The sequence below is a fragment of the Nilaparvata lugens genome, chromosome 12 (genome assembly GCF_014356525.2).
Source record: "Nilaparvata lugens isolate BPH chromosome 12, ASM1435652v1, whole genome shotgun sequence".
In the NCBI taxonomy this organism is placed as follows: domain Eukaryota; kingdom Metazoa; phylum Arthropoda; class Insecta; order Hemiptera; family Delphacidae; genus Nilaparvata; species Nilaparvata lugens.
This window is the reverse complement of record NC_052515.1, coordinates 31,136,073-31,158,779: the sequence shown is the minus strand read 5'-3', so window position 1 is coordinate 31,158,779 and position 22,707 is coordinate 31,136,073. Positions and strand designations below refer to the sequence as shown.

At 34.4% G+C, this 22,707-nt stretch overlaps 1 protein-coding gene across 1 annotated transcript in view; it reads right to left on the bottom strand.

Annotated features, from left to right (window-relative positions):
* The window catches only part of LOC111045165 (protein O-mannosyl-transferase Tmtc3), a gene marked incomplete in the record, with an annotated part of 116,389 nt that overhangs the window by 12,550 nt on the left and 81,132 nt on the right, over positions 1-22,707 (bottom strand). The window contains 7 exon segments of the mRNA XM_039439334.1: positions 1,244-1,426; positions 3,693-3,840; positions 6,377-6,519; positions 7,748-7,841; positions 11,395-11,613; positions 19,791-19,939; positions 21,562-21,817. Of these exon segments, the coding sequence (XP_039295268.1) occupies positions 1,244-1,426; positions 3,693-3,840; positions 6,377-6,519; positions 7,748-7,841; positions 11,395-11,613; positions 19,791-19,939; positions 21,562-21,817 (1,192 nt within the window).

Below are 22,707 nucleotides of genomic sequence, written 5' to 3'. Positions count from 1 at the left end.
CCAAGGATGAATAATAATTATCCTTTTAATGTCCTTCAGCGAGTTTTCCCAAGGATGAGACCTAGTGCAATCGAATTTTTATATCATAAACCTACTATGTTCTAAATTTCGTGAGAATCTTTAGACCCGTTTTCGAGATCCGGTGAAATACAAACATATAAACATCCAAACATCTTAACATATAAACAGAAGTTGCTCGTTTAATAGTATAAGATATTTTTTTTAATTATTATTTAGAATGTCATATAATAACATTAATGCTCTAATGGATCTTCTGGTTTTTAATTTCTGGACTTTAAATGTTGACCTTAAGGTTTCGGTGGAAAAAGCTATTGAACAAAATGTATTATACGTTTTGAAATAAAGATACCTCAAAATAAGTTATTGAGGTATCTTTATTTCAAAACGTATAATACATTTTGTCCAATAGCTTTTTCCACCGAAACCTTAAGGTCAACATTTAAAGTCCAGAAATTAAAAACCAGAAGATCCATTAGAGCATTAATGTTATTATATGACATTCTAAATAATAATATATTCATGCCAGATTTCATCAATTTGTTAAATTTCAATGTTCCATGCAATAGACCAAGACTTAATATGCTATTTCAGATACCGTTTATCAGAACCGTTCACCATTTCAATTCCTACCTGAATAGAACAATGAGATTGTACAATAGACTAAACCCATTCCTTGACCTCTTCTATGACCGCTTCAATACATTCAAAAAATCTTGTGAAAAATTATGCTGCTCAATTGATGAATAAATTATTATTTTTGAGCTCTACTAACTCTCCTTTTTTCAACTGTTTCTTCTTTCTTTTTATTTAAATATTTTTCATCCTATACCCTTTTACTAACTTTCTGAATGTGACCAATATATCGTTCTCTTCTAATCTAATTAGTTATAGCCTACTGAATTGTGAATATTTAATAAATTGCGATATTATTTTCTTTTCTCTTGTTTTCTTTTTTAATTGTAACGTTACACTATCAAATGTGTCATTAAGGCTCGTACTGGAGTTTGTCTGTGAGCCTTTCTATGTTTTTATGGAATAAATAAATAAATAAAATATTAAATAAAAAGACTGAAAAATTGTCAAAACGACATATTTTCTGTCATAAAATCTGCAGTTTTGACAATTCTAAAGTAATTTTATTGAATATTTTATTTGATTTGATTTAATTTCATTTGCTTTACTATAATTGCAGGTATAATAATTAGAACCAAGTATTCTGTACCTTATGCAGCAGTTTCAAAAGTCTCTCCCTGGCCACTTTCCTAAGCTCCTCCCTGCCCAACTCCTGTAGCAGTATGGCCGAATTGAGCAGAGCCTGCTCGTGTTCCGGGTCGAATTCCAGAGCCTTGTCCAGATAGGCTAATGCCTGTGACGCCTTGCCTTGCTCCAGAAACACTACACCCAACTGAAAAACATTCAATTTATTTTATATTAATAAATAAATAAATGTTTATTTCCAAAAAAAACTAAAACTACTACATCAATTACAGAAAATAATAGATACATTAAATTACATATGATAGTTACAAAAAAATTCTTATAATGTGTCCTCTACATGTTTAGTTTTTTTTGTGTGGAAATTGACCTACTCCACTATGGCATGCCATGTTCTAGACTAGGTTACCAGTGAACATATTATTATGTTCACTTTCCACTTCATATCATAATATATGCTCCAGAAACATAACGTCCAAATGGAGAAAAATTAATTCATTTTCAACTTTTACTTCTCATCACTGACATTATTCAAATTTAAATTCTTTAATTTGCCTGACATTTTGCAATGTTTAAGCTCGTCATGAAATAAAATAGGCTACAGTGTACATAATATATGACTCATAGCACAACATACATAATAATAAAGTTTGTTTTTCGGTAATTCTTCAAAATCATATTTTTAATATGTGAATATTTCTTATTTTAATTATAATAATGTGAAATATTTCTTCTATGTTTAGTTTTGAAGCATCTAAATTTGAAAATCTACTTTGTGAAAATACTTGAGGACTGAAATTTTTGTGAATTGAAGAACTACAAGACTTAACCTATTTCGGACTATGTGTAACCTAATCTAAATCTGGGAGAGGAATAGCACAGGTAAGGTTACCTTATTTTTCCTCTCGCTATCATTTCGATAATGTACTTTATAATTCAAAGTATTTTATTTTTAATGTATTGTATAAATGAATAAAGAATGAATAAATAATACCATAGAGAAACAATAGCATAAGTAGATATCCCATGGTATAGGGCGTTTATGTCGCAACTTTTACTGTTATCTCAAGCTGATAGTCCACGTAGTTCTCTCCTGTGAAGCTTTATGACGCTGGTTGTCTCTCATATTGTGCCGTTCGTACACTCTTACCCGGTCAAAACAGTAAAAATCGACAATACTCGACAGTAATCGGCTTGAGATAACAGTAAAAGTTGCGACATAAACGCCCTATACCATGGGATATCTACTTACGCTATTGTTTCTCTATGATAATACTGAGTAGGCTACAGTTAATTCATTCATAGAGTACCCATTTGCTTCATAGCCTACTTTTCGAAAATATAATTTACTGTGACTTGTTGATAATATTATGGAACTAAAAAGCAGTCTAGCTCAAATGGAGATGATGCCATGAGCAACTCTGAGTTTTTTCCAAATAAAAAGTAAGTAGAAATTACTATATAATTATTGTGTTCATCTCTATGATCAGAGACGTTGTAGAGTTTCTCAAAACAAACTAAGGTGAAATAAAAGCGATATTGTAATCTCAATTAGCGAATAATTCCTTCAATTAAATTCAATCTAGATGCAAAATTAAACTTCAACAAATATTCTGCTATTATTAATACAATATCTAAAATAAACTGAACTTAAAAAGGAAAATAATCTAATGTTTTTTACCCACATTATAGTAAATAGCAGGATTATTACTCTCATAGAAGAGTTTAGAATTTAATCTAATCGCAAAATTAAACTTCAACAAAAATTCTGCTACTGTTAATACAATATCTAAAATAAACTGAACTTAAAAAGAGAAATATTTGAATGTTTTTTACTCACATTATAGTAAATATCAGGATTATTGCTGTCATAGAAGAGTTTAGAATTTAATCTAATCGCAAAATTGAACTTCAACAAAAATTCTGCTACTATTAATACAATATCTAAAATAAACTGAAATTAAAAAGGAAAATAATCTAATGTTTTTTACTCACATTATAGTAAATATCAGGATTATTGCTGTCATAGAAGAGTTTAGAATTTAATCTAATCGCAAAATTAAACTTCAACAAAAATTCTGCCACTGTTAATACAATATCTAAAATAAACAATATAATAAGAAATATTTGAATGTTTTTTACTCACATTATAGTGAATATCAGGATTATTGCTGTCATAGAAGAGTTTAGAATTTAATCTAAATGCAAAATTAAACTTCAACAAAAATTCTGCTACTATTAATACAATATCTAAAATAAACTGAACATAAAAAGAGAAATATTTGAATGTTTTTTACTCACATTATAGTAAATATCAGGATTATCGCTGTCATAGAAGAGTTTAGAATTTAATCTAAACGCAAAATTAAACTTCAACAAAAATTCTGCTACTGTTGATATAATATCTAAAATAAACTGAACTTAGAAAGAGGAATATTTGAATGTTTTTTACTCACATTGTAGTAAATATCAGGATTATTACTGTCATAGAATAGAGCTCTCTCGTAGACCTGTTGAGCTTCCTTGGTTCTATTTAGCTTCAACAGCACATCTCCCCGATTTATATAGGCCTGCGTGTAGTCGGCTCGCATGCTGATGGCTTGTCTAGAAAAACAAATAAAATTATTATTTTCTTAAAATGTATCTATTCAGAAAATAATTAAGAACTGAAAATTTTGTGAAGTGAACAACTACAAGACTTAACCTATTTCGGACTATGTGTAACCTTATCTAAATTTGGGAGAGGAATAGCACAAGGTTACCTTATTTTTTCTCTCCCTATCATTTTGATTATGTACTTATTGTATCAATCAATAAATAATAAAGGGCCACTTATTTTTATTTTATAAATACAATTATTATTGATCAAATTTAAACAAACTGAAAATGTATGGTATCAACCTTTCCTTTATAAAGAATAAAGGAAGTCAGTCTAGCAAATCCAACCAAATTCAGTAGAAATGTATTGGATTTCCTTTATAAAATATACAAAAAGTCAAATTCTATTCCATCGCTATGTTAGTTGAACACTGTATAGAGAATAGTTATTTGTGCAACTAGTGCGCAAAGTGACAGTTTGCTGCACCGAAAGAAACGTTTACGCCCGAGCCGTAGGCGAGGGCGGAATGGTTTCTTGAGTGCAGCAGAGGAACTTTGCGCACGTATTTCACATTAAGTTTTTCCTACAGTTACCATTGAATATGAAAAATGGGTAATTATGGGTAAAATTGCCTGAAATGCATCGAATGTTTTTCTGTGTAATTTTATTATTGATAAAAACCTTAATTTATTGTCAAATTGAATAAAAATGTTGTCCTTGGTTATAATATAATATATAATACTATTAATTTGCGCGTTGTGCTTCGTTGCACCTCTGCTCACTATAGCAGCCCAGTCACTGTTACCAACTTCATTTTGACTTTGCTGCACTGTTGCTCCATATAACTAAGTATCTTAAGTTTTACTAAGTATTTTGCGTTGCCATGTTGCAAATCTGGAGTGCAGAAAAATTTTTCCCGCACTAGAGCGGAAAAGTGATTCTTTGCGTTCTGTAATCAGTGCAGCAATGGCCACTTTTCAACATAACTGTAGGAAAAAATATTTTTGACTGTAAGTTTGATTAGATTCTGAACACACAAAATAAAGAGTAAAATTGCATCTACTCTTGTTCTTATTATATTATATACTGTTCTGTTTGTATTGGGGCGAGACTTGAATGAAAAAAACTCAGAAAAAATATTACTTCTTATACTGTATTATATATTTACATCTTACACGTCTTATATTTACATTATCATCTACCGTATCTGCTTAGAATTGATTCAAGAATTCAACAAAAGATTTGAATTTCTCGTCAATAGCTACATCAAATTCAAAAAGTTTTTAGTGTAATAAATAAATAGGCCCACTTGTTATTGCAAAAGTCAGACTGATGTCAGGTAGAAAGTATACATACTCAAAAAAAAAAAAAATTCAACAGACAGTTATAGAACAATATCATGTTTAAAATTAATTGCATCCAAGAACTTTAAAATTCAGTGCTCAATAGGACTTTTATAAGCCACTGATCGTATATTATTATAAAGAATTTTATAATAATATAATAAGTTCTTATTATATCTATAAGTCCGCCTAATAAAGAATTTTTTCATTTCATTTATTATTTACACAATTGTTGAGCCCGGTTGCATGAAAGTCTGTTAAATGTTAACGGTGATTAGCTGATGGATAAATGCCATGGGATCCAATCACAGAGACGAAATACGTCTTTGATTAGCACTTAATCACAGTTAAAATTCAAGAGACGTTTTTGCAACTTGTTACAGATTTATATCCAGATTGTAGAGCATTGAATGTTTTGTGTGTCAACATATTTTTGGCTATATTATCATAGAGAAAAGATAGCATAAGAAGATATCTCATGGTATATATTATGTTTCATATTTCAAGACCATTTTCTGTTAACTCAAGCCGATAAATATCGACTACTGTCTATTATAAGTGTGTTGTTGGGAGTGTGAGTGTGTAAGAACGGCACAGTATGAGAGACTACCAGCGTCACATAGCTTCACCAAAAACAACTACAAGGACTATCGGCTTGGGTTAACAGTCAAATTTAGAAAATAAACGTCCTATACAATGAGATATCTTCTTATGCTATCTTCTCTCTATGATATTATCCACATAAAACTCAAAAGAATACCTACATTTTCAATTTGATTATGCTATTATAATATCAAAAAATATGTTATCAAATATGATATCATCCAGATCAAAATGAGCAGAATACCTTCATTTTCTACTTGATTATGGTTAAATTGAAATATTTATTCTATTTTTGGTTTTGAAGCATAAAATCCACGTTGTAAAAATAGTTAAGGACTAAAAATGTTGTGAATTGAACAACTACAATACTTAACCTATTTAGGACTATGTGTAACTCTATCAGAATTTGGAAGAGGAATAGCACAAGGTTACCTTATTTTTCCTCTTCCTATCATTCTGTTGATGTACTTATTGTATGAGTCAATTGATGATGTACTGAATTTTGATGAATGAAAATGTAATGAATTTTGATGATGTACTTATTATATCAATCTATAAGAATGAAGAATTGTCTTTTTGATCAAGTTTTGTATACCTATAGAGCATATCAGCCTCTTCCAGCCGGGTTGCATTCTTAGCTATAAGGTTGGCCAAATTGAGAAACACGTTGAGATGATTGGGTGCAATCCTCGCTTGATAGGACTCCCCAGGCTTGGCTTTCGGTAGAAGCGATTTCGCCTGAATTACCTTATCTAAATTTGGGAGAGGAATAGCACAAGGTTACCTCATTTTTTCTCTCCCTATTATTTTGATGATGCACTTATTGTATCAATCAATAGAGAAAAAAGAATAATACAAAACCTGTTTATTCTAAACTGGGGTTTAAAGCTGATTTGGGTGAATGCCTGTTGTTTTCACCTAAAATTTATCTATTGTCTATGACTGGATAAAATCTACTAGTATTAATCTAGTTAAAAGACTGCAGTTTCGTGATGATCAGTATAATAGTATTATCAATAGCTTTTTGTGTAGTTGAGAAGTTTATATTGTGGTAATTATTCATATTAAATAAACAGTTTCTTATTCCTTTTATTTAATTATCAATAGATTGTTCTTAAAACGTGATGAATTTATGGCAATCACATTATATAATATTACTGGCCGTCAGGCTCGCTTTGCTCGCCATATCCGTCTAGCCATGGGGCTCCGCCCCCTGGACCCCCGACTGGATCGTCCAAAATTGAGATCAGCGGGCACGCTTCGCTCGCCTGCATTTTTCATTTGAGCATGCTTCATTCCATCAGAAAGTCAAAGTACTGAGAAAACGGAGAAAAACGTTGGAAAAACGCTGATTTTGGGCGTATCTTTGATGAAATATTCAAGTCACCTTATTACAAAATTTTTAGACCCTAGCTAAACCTCTGCATCAAATTTGAACTTTCTGTCTATTACTTGATGAAAGAACTGAGAAAACGCATATTTTGGGCGTATCTTTGGCGTTATTTCAAATTCCTTCTAGCACAACATTATTACACCCTAGCTAAGCTTCTGAACTAAATTTGAACATTTTCTGTTCATTTGTTCTCGATAAAGCTGAGAAAAAGCAACAAAAAAAACGCTAATTTTGGGCGTACCTATCTTTGACGTTATTGCAAATTCCTTCTAGCACAACATTATTACACCCTAGCTGAGCTTCTGTACTAAATTTTAACATTTTCTGTTCATTTGTTTTCGATAAAGCTGAGAAAACGCTGGAAAACGCAGATTTTGAGCGTATCTTGGAAATTTTTCCAAATCCGTTCTTAGTGCGCCTCTCAAGGGCCAACTGAACGAACATACCTACCAAATTTGAACGTTTTTGGTCCGGTAGATTTCTAGTTCTGCGAGTGAGTGAGTCAGTCAGTCAGTGAGTGAGTGAGTGCCATTTCGCTTTTATATAATATATAGATGTTAGAAAGGTACTCACTCTCAAATAAGCATCCTCAGCTTCTTTGAACATTTTCAGATGATTGTAGGTTCGGCCAACATTTATGTGCGCTCCTATGTCGTCTTGTTGTACACTGCAACCAGAAAAAAAATCACAATTATTTTCGTATAAACAATTATTACAAAAATGAAGATGTGGATATGAATTAACCAGTAAAATATTCTCTCATGTCGTCCTGTTGTACACTGCAATCCCAACAAATCACTTTTATTATGAGAAAATCTTTATTTGAATTTTTATCTCTACATAGCCTACAAAATGTGAACCATTTTACAAGCTTTACTGTAGATTTTTTTTTTCAATTATGGTGTGTCTCCACAGCAGTATGGTGATTTATATATCAAGATATACCAAATTAAAGTCCCTGTATACATTTGTAATTGTTCAACAGATAAGCCATGTGTCACAATCCTGCTCCATGGGGGGACACGATTATATAATAAAAAGAGAATTAATAATTAAAAAGATTGAATAAAAGAAGATAATTGAACAGTTACAGTATTTGAGGTTATAATTTAACAGTGTGTAGTTGTAGGTTAGATTGGCTAACCTTCGTTTGGCCGGGATATTGGTATCATTAAATTCAGAGTGTTTAAGTAGAGTGAATGGTGTACGGATGAAACAGATTGAAAAAATTAATTTACTCAATAGAGGATTTGGCGGTCTACAAAGGTAGCCGAAAAGTAAGGGCTGTGAATTTCTAACTTAACACTGTAGGTGATTATATAATGAGATGGAATTAAATCCAATTCGATAATAAAATGCAGTTCAATTTGAATCTGTTGAGTATGATTAATGCTGTCACTAGGATCAGACAGAGACAGTAATTTTGGAGTGAACTTTTTCTCCAAATAATGACCAATATATTTAGAATCCAATAATTGTGCTGTAGTTGGGAAAGATATTAGACCTTACTGCATTCAAACTACCTGCATTCAATGAATTTCTGCCCTTCTGGACAAAAACTAATAAGATTGGTTTCATTCATTAATTTATTAGGTTAGCACAAACAATACAATGATTGGAAAATAAAAAACAGGCTATTGCCCGAAACTTCTTCAATTTCCTAATTTAGTTTCGCTGGGAATGCTCACTCATTAACAGTATAAATATGTGTGAACACTTTTATAATAATCAATGTTATTCTTTTTTTCCCAGCAGACAAAAAACTCTGGAAATTGGAGCTTCAGTAAAATAACTTAAACTTAAAACCCTTTGCATGAATATCTATGATAATTACTCGTGTATCCACTTAATGCATCACGAAAAAAATAGTCATCATTTCAACTTTATAAAGTACTTGTAAACTTTAAAAAATGTTGAACTTTTTAACATTCATAGGGTATAATTTTTTACTTTTACCTTTATAGAGGTATTCATATTAGGTTACCTACAGACTAGACTGAACTTTCAAGTCACGTTGAACCCATTTTCAGACGTTGTAATCGTAAAAAAACTCATTTTCCTGAGAACAATTACGAATTACTTGATGCAGGAAACAGTGTCATTTCCTAACAAATTTTTAATAAACTCTGTTCTCTTTTCAAAATAGATAAAGTTAAAATATTAATATTGATGGCAAAATATCATACCAAAAAGGGATTTTAAGGTTTCAAAATTATTTGCTCTTTGTACAATTCTATACATACATTCTCAATAATATTTAGAAGAATAAAATTATAAATTGTACTAAACAACTTGAAGTTCACAATATTAATGTCTGATTGTGAGCTTGTATTAAGAAGATAAAAAAATACTGAATTGCAAAAAAAATTGTAACTTAAAATAGAAAATAAGAAAGAATAGAACAAAATTATGAAACAACCTTATGAGAAAAGAAAACAGATGAAATGGATTCAAAAGTATTATTATAGATGCAAGTTTGATACCATTTTTAAATATTCTAATACGTTATTAAAATTTATGAAAATTCAGGGCTACTTATATTTATTTTAATTGAATTGAATTTATTGCCACAAATTACAAATACATATTTTTTCAATACAATATAAATAACATTGATTGTAACTCAAGTGCATCAATAACATCACTGTAATATTTGGCACTGCCAACATAAGATTCCTTGTGTGTTGGCAATGAGTTGCAGTTAACTTATTATAGAAGAAATTAGAATGCTAAAAATTTAATAATGATAATGAAGCTATATATATATAATACAAAAAATCACACAGGCTCAGAGCAAAAAAAAACTTGAGAATACTATGACGAAGTAAAAAAATGTATTAATTAAAAAAAAGAGTTCTATAATTCTATTTTATAAACTCTAATGAGTAGTATAGTGTTGTTACTGACCTAACAGCCTTGTTGAAGTAAGCAAGGGCCTCTTGAAGCGGCCCTGCACCTCAAGGGCATGCCCCACGTTGTTGAACAGTTTGAGGCATGCCCCACATTGTTGAACGACTTGAGGCATGCCCCACATTGTTGAACGACTTGAGGCATGCCCCAAGTTGTTGAACGACTTGAGGCATGCCTCAAGTTGTTGAACAGCTTGAGGCATGCCCCAAGTTGTTGAACAGCTTGAGGCATGCCCCACATTGTTGAACGACTTGAGGCATGCCCCACATTGTTGAACGACTTGAGGCATGTCCCAAGTTGTTGACGACTTGAGGCATGCCCCAAGTTGTTGAACGACTTGAGGCATGCCTCAAGTTGTTGAACAGCTTGAGGCATGCCCCACATTGTTGAACGACTTGAGGCATGCCTCAAGTTGTTGAACAGCTTGAGCATGCCATGATCTACTATGGTCTACTCTATTCTAACATATGTTTCCACAATAAATGAATGATTTATCACTGACCTAACAGCCTTGTTGAAATAAGCAAGGGCCTCTTGAAAGCGGCCCTGCACCTCGAGGGCATGCCCCACGTTGTTGAACAGCTTGAGGCATGCCCCACGTTGTTGAACAGCTTGAAGTATGCCATGATCTACTATATGGTCTACTCTATTCTAATATATGTTTCTACAATAAATGAATGAGTTATCACTGACTTAACAGCCTTGTTGAATTTTAATCTAATCACTGTGACAACATGAGGTCATTTGATCTATTATTTTATTAATTTTATAAAAAGGGTTCTATAATTCTATTTTATAAACTCTAATGAGTATTTATAGTGTTGTTACTGACCTAACAGCATTGTTGAAGTAAGCAAGGGCCTCTTGAAAGCGCCCTGCACCTCGAGGGCATGCCTCACGTGATTCAACAGCCTGAGGCATGCCCCACATTGTTGAACGACTTGAGGGATGCCCCACATTGTTGAACGACTTGAGGCATGCCCCAAGTTGTTGAACGACTTGAGGCATGCCCCACATTGTTGAACGACTTGAGGCATGCCCCACGTTGTTGAACAGCATGAGGCATGCCCCACATTGTTGAACGACTTGAGGCATGCCCCACATTGTTGAACGACTTGAGGCATGCCCCAAGTAGTTGAACGACTTGAGGCATGCCTCAAGTTGTTGAACAGTTTGAGGCATACCCCACTTTATTGAACAGCTTGAGGCATGCCCCACGTTGTTGAACAGCTTGAGGCATGCCATGTTCTACTATGGTCTACTCTATTCTAACATATGTTTCCACAATAAATGAATGATTTATCACTCACCTAACAGCCTTGTTGAAGTAAGCAAGGGCCTCTTGAAAGCGGCCCTGCACCTCGAGGGCATGCCCCACGTTGTTGAACAGCTTGGCATTGCGCTGGTTGACCTTGAGACCTGCCATGAAAATGGTGTACTCCGACTCCCACTCCTGGTTGCGCAGCCAAGTCTTGCAGCTGTGTGACACCAGAACCACGGCCAGGCCTAGCCATGCTAGTTTGCCCAGTCTGCAAACAAAAACAGAAGATACATTAATTATTGTAAGAAGAAGGAGAAATTATTAAAATTAATCATGCTGGTTTGCCGAGTCTGCAAAGAGGAAACAATTAGTAAAATTATTCATGCTAATTTGCCCAGGCTTCTATCAAAATAATGAGGATAGTTGTAATCAAATATCAACTTATTATTGGAAATAAGGTTGTCTACATAAATTAAGTACATGAAACTCAAAGAGGTTTACAGCTTAATGCCAAAGGAAACCTCATTCGCCAAGAATATGAGCTTGTTCACATGACAGCGATTCACGCTCGGTTGTCGCTCGATTGGCAAATCGCTTGGTTTGCCAGCCTCGTACACATGACAGCGATTCATGAGCGGTTTGCGCTCGGTTATGATAAATGATTACTAGGTACAACATCTATGTACTCAATCTTAATATCTTAATCTATGTACTTAATCACTATGTTACTCTTTAACATAAACTGCTCTGATCAAAACCGTTCGGTTGACTGAAGACATGTGTACGCTCTCATGCCTGCTCTAGTATATCGAGCCGCCCGGCAACCGAGCGACAACCGCCGCGATTCGCCGGCGACTACTAAAACCGAGCGATGCATGTGTACGGCACCATGTGTTTCCCTATACCTGGCAATCGCTCGGTTTGTCAACCGCGCGACAACCGAACGTAAATCGCTGTCATGTGAACAGGCTCTTAGACTAGTTATAGAATAGACCGTTGGTAAGTCTAGCCTCTGAAGCCAACATCTACTGCCATATCTCCAAATCGTGACGTCATCATCGGATAGAAAACTTTCAGATTGTGTTTATTTCAGAAGGATGTAAATTAGTATTTATTAAAATTGTAAACTCCAGCTGCGCTCCCGCTGAAATAGACACAATCTGCTATGGAAAACAATGTAAACAAACTCTACAGAAAAGTTTTCTATCTGATGCTGACGTCACGATTTGGAGATATGGCAGTAGATGTTGCTGCATCGACTTTCAGTATGATATACAATAGGCCGTGTCTATTCTATAACTGGTCTAAGTGTGGAACAAAATTCAAATACTGTAAAGGCTAACGATGTAAGGAACGGTAAAAATTACAGAGAACAGTTGAAGTAAATACATTCACAACTATGAAAGAAGCAGTATTGTATTAAATCATTGCTGATAGAATCCCAGTCAAAAGCATGCTCCATTCAGTGGGTAAATATTTCATATTTTTCAAAATTATTATAATTTGCAAAGTCATTGCAGTGTTCAAACTTGATGACAATAAATAATTAATTGAAAAAAATAAGAATAAATATATATTTTTCCCTTTGTAACACATCTCCTCACTTCTAAGTGTGAACAACTATACTTAACTTGTTATTACTTTGAATAAAGTGCGAACAACTTGATATCAATTTTGTGAAATCAGGTCATTATGCTACTCTAATCAGAAACACTTCCTCCTCCTCCTCCTCCTCCTCCTCCTCCTCCTCCTCCTCCTCCTCCTCCTCCTCCTCCTAGTCCTCCTCATCCTCCTCCTTCCCCTCCTACTTCAACACCCCATTGACAACGATAACACGAATAATCAGAACACAAGAGACAGAGATATTATACAGAAATGTCAGGTGTCACAAACATGCGTTAGTTAATTCTCATTTGACGAAATAATTAACTTATCTCCCACTATACGATTCTCCTTCTCCTTCTCCTCTATATCCTTCTTCTCCTTCTCCTCTGTCTTCTTCTTCTTCTTCTTCATCTCCTCCTCCACCTCTTCCTCCTCTTCCTCATCATCATCATCACCCTTCTTCTTCATCAAATTCTTCTCCTATATCTTCTTCTTCTTCATCATCTTCTCCCTAAATCTTCTACTTCTTCTTTTTCTTTTTCCTCATTCTCATCCTTCTTCTTCATCATATTCTTCTCCTATATCTTCTCCTTCTACTTCTTCTTCTTCTCCTCCTCTACTGTCTTCTAATGTTTCTTCTTCTTCACCCTAATTCTTCATCTTCTTCTCTTACATCTTCTACTTTTTCTTTTTCATCTCCTCCTCCTCATCCTCCTTCTTCATCATATTCTTCTTCTACTTCTTCTTCTCCTCCTCTACCGTCTTCTAATGCTTCTTCTTCTTCTTCACCCTAATTCTTCATCTTCTTCTCTAACATCTTCTACTTTTTCTTTTTCATCTCCTCCTTCTCCTCATCCTCCTTCTTCATCATATTCTTCTCCTATATCTTCAACTTCTTCTTCTCCTTTTCTTCCTCCTTCCTCTTCCTCTCCCTTATTCTTCTCTTCTGCTTCTCCTGTTATTCCTCATCTTATTCTCCTCCTCTACCTTCTTCTTATGCTTCTTCTTCCTCTTCTACTCCTTCGTTGCTCAATAGAAGATGATCTCTCAAGCGTCTAATCGCATAATATGATTTTGAACCACACACATGCATTCACACATTTACACAAACATGTAATCTATGTAAGCATATGTTTCATGTAAAGTGTGTGCACATATGTGAGAATAGGGCCCTGACTTGCTTGCTATGTAGAATACGCCTCACAGACATGTATGTTGCAAATGACACATCCTTTATTCAAATACAGTATTATTCTAGAGAACAAAAATAATAAATTAATTATCTTGATACCGTTCTGTAGTATGTGATATTGGGATCTCTCACAGACATGTATTGCAAATGACACATCCTTTATTGAAATACATGATACAGTATTATCCCAGTGAATAAATAGTAAATTAATTATCTTGATAACGTTGTAGCTGTTTAATTGAGATTAGAAACTAATTGGAAATGTCTTGCTTAAGGGTTACGTGTACCAATGATTGATTGATTGATTGAGTACTTTATTTATGTAGATTACAATATATACTGGCTTATACACTTATATACAATAGCTTACAATACAGCAAAATTATACATGAATTTACATAATATAGACTAAGAAAATAATTATTGAACTGTATATGATATGAAAAAGCAATTTGTAATATAATAACTATAGATAATTATATTGTTATGCATCTACATAAATTGGCGGAGCTTTGGACATATCAATGTCCGTCCATTCTTCGGTGAGAATATTAAAAATATCCTCCCCACTAACTCTCTACCAAATGATCACATATCCTTAGAGCAAGATTAACAATTCTGAAACCCTGTAGTGAGGTCCACGTTATAATGGCAGTATTCGATCAACATTGGTATTCCTATCCTTGTCTATCATTCAACAAATCAGATAGTGCTATCCTTTCCTACCTCCGAAACGTTTTAGATCATTTTTTAACAATGTCGAAATATAATTAAATAACAAAATATTTTATTTCAATCATGAAAATTTATTATTCTATTATTAAGAAATAATATATTTTTAAAAATACCATCTTCACAACTAATCGGAAAGTGCTATTTAAATAATAGATATTATTTCAAAATCAACCATTGGGCTCAACTCACACTTAGGCGACTCAGGCCCGGTTGCACAACAACCGGTTAAATTTTAACCGTGATTAATTCCACGAGAACCAATCAGAGAATGCGTTTTTGAAGAGACGGCTTCTCTGATTGGTTCTCGTGGAATTAATCACGGTTAAAACTTAACCGGCTGTTGTGCAACCTGCACTCAGGTCGAGAAGAGACTAAACTCTAGTCGAGAGCATGTACAGTCTACAGTCGAGCCTCTCTATAACGAGCCTCCACTTAACGAGATTCTCTACACAACGAATTTGTACCTGGTCCTATGACATTGTAGAGTTTTGGCTGCTTATTTAACGAATGCTCTATTTAACGAATTTCTGACCTCCCAACAACAAAGTTTTCTCTTCACTTCAACATACAAAATTTAGTGTGTATAGGAAGCAGACGGTCATTTTCAAGTAATTGTTTAGTTTTCAGCAGAAAGGTCAATAAACTAAAAATAATGGCAATTCAGGTAGGAAGAACATAGGGTGGTAGACAGTCAATAGGGGTTGAAACACATGTCGGAAATTGAATGCAAGTTACTGGAAATTGAATTCCAAGAACTTGTCATTTGTAGTTTGTAGACCAGGCAGGTGAACTACTGGACTTTCCCATTCTTGATTTGTTAAACATTTCAATTCCTTGAACTGACTATAATGATGTTGGCTGTGACGAACATGAGGAGAAGAATCCGTCAGATCAAGAAGTTCTAGAAGTTTTTAAAATTATCAGGCAAGGATTAAAACGTTTATTGAACATTATGTTTTATACAAATGCAAAATTCAACCGAACGTTACTCACTTTTTTGAATAAAACATTAAAACAACCTCTCAATAACGAATACCTCTATGCTGCGAATTTATTCTCGGGATAATTGACTTCGTTATACAGAGGTTCGACTGTATTTTAAAATGGTGACGTCGCGGAGACTAGAATCATAGAGAAACAAAAGCATAAGTAGATATCCCATGGTATAGGGCGTTTATGTCGCAACTTTTACTGTTATCTCAAGCCGATAGTTCATGAATTCTTTCCCGTGAAGCTGTGTGACACTGGTAGTCTCTCATATTGTGCCGTTCATACACTCTCTCCCCAAAAAAACAGTTAAAATCGACAATAATCAACAGTAATCGGCTTGAGATAACAGTGAAAGTTGCGATATAAACGCCCTATACCATGGGATATCTACATAGAGAAACGATAGTGTAAGTAGATATCCCATGGTATAGGGCGTTTATGTCGCAAATTTTACTGTTATCCCAAGCCGATTACTGTCGATTTTTGTTGATTTTTACTGTTTTGACAGGGTAAGAGTGTATGAACGGCACAATATGAGAGACTACCAGCGTCATAAAGTTTCACGAGAAAGAACTACGTGGGCTATCGGCTTGAGATAACAGTAAAAGTTGCGACATAAACGCCCTATGCCATGGGATATCTACTTATGCTATTGTTTCTCTATGATATCTACTTATGCTTTTGTTTCTCTATGCTAAAATCGACTGGTCTGAGTGTCACCATTTGGAAACACATGCTCTCCACTAGAGTCGAGTCTCTTCTCGACCTGAGTCGCCTAAGTGTAAGTTGAGCCTTAGAGCTATTGGAAACTGATAACTATAGAAAAGGTCCACGTTATAATGGCAGTGGAGAAAGATAGGAGATCAACGTTGCTGATCCTCTGTCTTGTCAATGCCTTCTATAAACGGTAGCTGATACAGGTTTATTGATGTAATATTAACTGTTCATTCTCGTTTAAAATAATCAATTATATTCTATTAAGCAAGAAATTATATTTTTCAATAATTCTAAGAATAATTTCATAATTAAATGAGATGAAATATTTTGTTAATTAATTATTAATTCTACATTGTTGAAAGACGATCTGGCAACAGATCAAAGCGAGAAAGAGATAGCGCTATCCGCTTTGTTGAATGATAGACAAGGATAGCAATACCATTGCTAATCAAACACTGCCATTATAACGTGGACCACACTTTAGATAGAATGAACTAATAATGAACTCCCCCAAACAATCCACATGATATAGAGCGAAATAAACTTCTCCTTTTTTCAGGGCGTTCCATCGGAAAACTGTCTGCCTCTCAGCTGATACGTATTTATTACAAGGTCACGCAAGGTCAACCAAAATTGACTAATCACCCTTCTCTTCCCCAGCCTCAAAACCACCCCTTATCACCTACAATACCTACCCCTATCACCCCAAAAACCTCCCCTTATCACCTACAATACCTATCCCTTATCACCTCATAAAGTTCCCCTAATAACCCCCAAAACCTACCCATTTTCTACCCCTCTCCAATAAAAAACCACCCCAATATCGACCAACAATTATTTTCCGCTTGTAAAACAGTCGAACCTTGTCCAGAAAAGAGAGATACATTTACAAAAACAAACACCCCCAAAATAAAACACACAATCGCTCCATATGTGTCAGTCTGTCAAGGGTTGAGGGTTACGGTGGTAAGGGGGGTTGTTAATACTTAATCACCCTGTACAGTATCAACACCTGAGCCATGCAAAAAACTTTCGGCGATTTGTTAAAATTGGGGATGAAGTGAAAAGGGAGATTTCAAACTGGAGGAGGAGGTTGAAAACCCAAAACCGGGGTGAAGGGAGATAGGGGTAGGTTTCAAAGGGTTGTAAGGGGGGTTTCAAACAAAGATGGATGACTATTGAGCTGTCTCCCCCCTCTACACCCTCCCTCCAGCCCTTAAAAGCACTCAATTTCGAAATTAAAAAAAAAAATGGAAACGCTCCATATGAAAAATAACTACCTTCAATTTATCATACTGTATATATATCGCACATGTGAGTATATAGTAGGAATGGATGCAAAGGTATATGTAGGTGGATGTATAGATACATTACACACATATTATGAACAGAGTGTTAGAGGAGAGAGAGAGAGAGATGTTCGCTCTATATATTTATTATTGGTAAGTGTGTTTTTTGATGAAGATGAATTGTTTTTGGTGGTAGTCTATCTAGTGAGGTAAAAAGTGACGTTGTTCAAGTGTGAGAGAGGGAGGGAGAGAGAGATAGAGAGACGTGTGAAATTGGGGTATGAGAGAGAAGGAGAGTTTTAAGAACTAAATTCGATTTAAATTTCTCCTAAGTAGCAAATATTACAGGTAGGAAAGTACAGCTGTTGAGTTGAGAAGACAATGTGTAGTGGAGTAAAAATACTCTGTAGTGAGGTCCACGTTATAATGGCAGTGGAGAAAGATAGGAGAACAACGTTGCCAATCCTCTGTCTTGTCAATGCCTTCTATAGACGGTAGCTGATACAGGTTTATTGATTCATATTAACTGTTCATTCTCGTTTAAAATAATCAATTATATTCTATTAAGCAAGAAATTATATTTTACAACAATTTCATAATTAAGGATAAATATTTTGTTAATTAATTATCAATCCTACATTGTTAAAAGACGAACTGGCAACAGAGCAAAGTGAGAAAGAGATAGCGCTATCCGCTTTGTTGAATGATAGACAAGGATAGCAATACCATTGTTAATCAAACACTGCCATTATAACGTGGACCTCACTATAGTGAGTTGGAAAGTAACGTTGGTGAAAAAGCAAGAGAGATAGATGTGTGAAATTTAGGGATGAGAGAGACAGAGAGGTTGAAGAGCCATTACCTGCTATAAAGATACTCTACCAAGAAACAAATCAATTAATTCCTACCCTCATTTTAGAATTAATGAATGAACAGATACGTAGATGAATTCATCAGTTACTTATTGAATGAAATTATCAGGACAGCTAAGTGAATCATTTCATTGATAATATTTTGAATGAAATTAATAATGGAATATGTTTTTCCTACAGTTACCTTGAAAAGTGATCATTCCTGCACTGATTACAGAACGCAAAGAATCACTTTTCCGCTCTAGTGCGCAAAGTATAACTTTGCATACTCTTAATACTTTGCGTATTATCTTGCAGCCATCCCAATCAGCTGTTGACATTGTTGGCGTGTATTTTGAATGCGAATATGTTCTATCTATATTTTTTCTGATTTTCAAATAAATAAAAATATTATAAGAACTAATCGAATTATACATTTTGAATATTATTAATAATTAATGATTATTATTCATTATTTCAAATATTTTTTCATTCATAAATTGATTGGTTGAAAAATGATTTGGAAATTAAGATTTACTCAAAATTATTCAAATTTTAAAATTAAATGGATTAATTGAATAAATTATCGATTATTAATTTTCAATTGGATTATCAAGTTTAAAATGAATTAAAGTTTTTATTAATAACAAAATTATACAGACAAACATTTAGTGGATTTCAGCCATCATTTTACCCATAATCAACCACTTCTCATATTCAATGGTAACTGTAGGAAAAACTTAATGTGAAATACGTGCGCAAAGTTCCTCTGCTGCATTCACGAAACCATTCCGCCCTCGCCTAAGGCTCGTGCGTAAACGTTTCTTTTGGTGCAGCAAACTGTCACTTTGCGCACTAGTTGCACAAATAACTATTTTCTGCCCAAACAGGTTTTTGTAACCTTTGGGATTTTTTCCCATATGAAATGGTTTTTTGTAATGTTCTTCAGGGTATGATTGTGATTTTTTAGTTATACGGTAATTATTTCCGTAACTATGGTAATTTCATGCTCTGTATACATTGTAAAAAATGGAAAATAAGTTGATTTGATTTGAAAAACACTGACCGTTTCTCGATGAGCACACTCCAGCCGTAGCCCACCAGCATACAGAAGCCCATGGATGGCATGTAGAGCACTCTCTCTGCCACCACGAAGCCAACCGGGAAGAACAGGTTCGAAGCTGGCAAAAATGGCAGAATCAGCAACGCCAAGCTCTGCAACAAACCGAAAAATTATTTGAAAAAATACACACAAAACACACAGAAGAGAAGGTAGTTGTCGATAAAGATTAACAGAAGACATTAGAGAATTGTTGGGAAAGATACATACTAGAACCAACACACAGGAGAAAGAAAGAAAGAAAGAGAGAGATATAGAGACAGTATATTTGTCGATAAATATTTACAGATTTTATTAATTAATTGGAATGATCAGAGAGATCTTTGTGATAATGATTAAAAAGATATTTAAGTTAAATTCGGTTGAAAACTGAAATTAACAACAGTTCACAAGGAGAGTGATATGCTATTGATTAAGAAACATTATCTTCTTATCAAATTCGGACGTCTCAATACTATTTAGAAACAAATCTACACTGAATCTAGACTGAAGCGAGCCTTGTAATTGTGATGAAACCAGATTCATCTAGAGTAAAATAGGGCGAGCGAAGCGAGTCTTCCAATTTTGATGAAACTCCACTAAATTATAATTTAATTATATAAAACTTCACTATAATTTAGTTTAAATCTTGAATCAACTGAACTAAACTGAGGCGAGCTTAGGGAGCCAACTAAACTATTCTTCATACCTTCATAATCTCGCTCGCGTTCTAAACAACATCTCTTTGATTTCTAGTCTTCATCAATCCATTAAGGCGAGCGTAGCGAGCCTTTTTAATTATTAATCTTCACCAAAATGTTGAGGGGAGCTGAAACTGAACCTTCCAAATGTATCTTTGATCTCTAGTCTTCACAACCCCATAAAGGCGAGTGAAGCGTGCCTTCTAAACTACTGTTCACACGCTGATCAATTCATTGATAAACTAGCTTCTCCAAATAAGCTTGCATCCACCATGACAAATAAGTAATTCTCCAAAACTAATCCTCGTCAAATTTAATACTTTTGGTGATGAGTGAGTTTGAACCCGGTCTAGTCTGCTACGCAATTTCTAGTCTGCTACATCTAGCCTGACTACGACTAGACTACGGATCACTTCTTAATCTTCAAAATCCAATTGAACTTACGATTTAACATGAAATAGTTATTTGTGCAACTAGTGCGCAAAGTGACAGTTTGCTGCACCGAAAGAAACGTTTACGCCCGAGCCGTAGGCGAGGGCGGAATGGTTTCTTGAGTGCAGCAGAGGAACTTTGCGCACGTATTTCACATTAAGTTTTTCCTACAGTTACCATTGAATATGAAAAGTGGGTAATTATGGGTAAAATTGCCTGAAATCCATCAAATGTTTTTCTGTGTAATTTTATTATTGATAAAAAACCTTAATCCTAAAATCCCAAAGTCCTCGTTGTCCTTGGTTATAATATATAATGAATAATAATTAGCGCGTTGTGCTTGGTTGCACCTCTGCTCACTATAGCAGCCACAGCAGTCACTGTTACCAACTTCATTTTGATTTTGCTGCACTGTTGCTCCATATAACCTACTAAGTATTTTGCGTTGCCATGTTGCAAATCTGGAGTGCAGAAAAATATTTCCCGCACTAGAGCGGAAAAGTGATTCTTTGCGTTCTGTAATCAGTGCAGCAATGGCCACTTTTCAACTTAACTGTAGGAAAAATTATTTTCAAAACCCAATGTAAACTTGTGATATAACTGACCATTATGATGACAGTGGCCTGATGGCGATTGTTGGTGGTGGAGGCGTGATGCAGGAGGAGAGCGAGGCCGAGGTAGAGGGCGAGTGTGGCCGAGTTGCGAGTGTCGGCCAGTGTGTGGAGGAGGGGGATGGTGCCCATTGTCCAATCACAGCACAGCTCGCAGGGAAACAGCAGCAGCCACATGTTCACTGACAGCAGATAGTTGTAGGAAAGCTGCCGGGCGGGGAATGGCGCCACGCTGGCTGGGTTGTCGAATCTGAAAACCCAGCAAACACATGAAATAGATCACAAAAATATCTCAGACTAAGTAGTCTACTATAGAGATATAAATACTTGATTGATTGAGTACTTTATTTATGTAGATTACAATATACTGTCTTATACACTTATATACAATAACTTACAATACAGCAAAATTATAGATGAATTTACATGATATAGACTAAGAAAATAATTATTGAACTGTATATGATATGAAAAAGCAATTTGTAATATAATAACTATAGATAATAATTATATTGTTATGCATCTACATAAATTGACGGAGCTTTGGACATATCAATGTCCATTCTTCGGAAAGAATATTAAAAATATCCTCCCCACTAACTCTCTATCAAAAATACTTAAAAGATAACAAAGCTTTTTGGATATAGATACCAATATTGGGGGACCGAGCTTCGCTCTGGAGTGTAAAATCTTTGAAAATTTGTAATGAAAGATTGAATTTATTGTTAATATTCATTTATTCATTTTCTCAGTCGTACAATTATTTCACAGTTATATGAGGAGGCACAACAGGCGTAATGCCCAAAACTGTCCCTTTTCAAATTTATACTGCAGTCCAAATCAAAATCTAGGTTAAGCTACTATCACTCATCAGAATAACATTTATTCACACTACAAAAAACAAACATATCATCAATTACAAATAGATATACAATGAATTCGACTTAGAATGATCTATATATATAAAAGCGAAATGGCACTCACTCACTGACTGACTGACTCACTCACTCACTCACTCACTCGCAGAACTAAAAATCTACCGGACCAAAAACGTTTAAATTTGGTAGGTATGTTCAGTTGGCCCTTTAGAGGCGCACTAAGAAATCTTTTGGCAATATTTTAACTCTAAGGGTTGTTTTT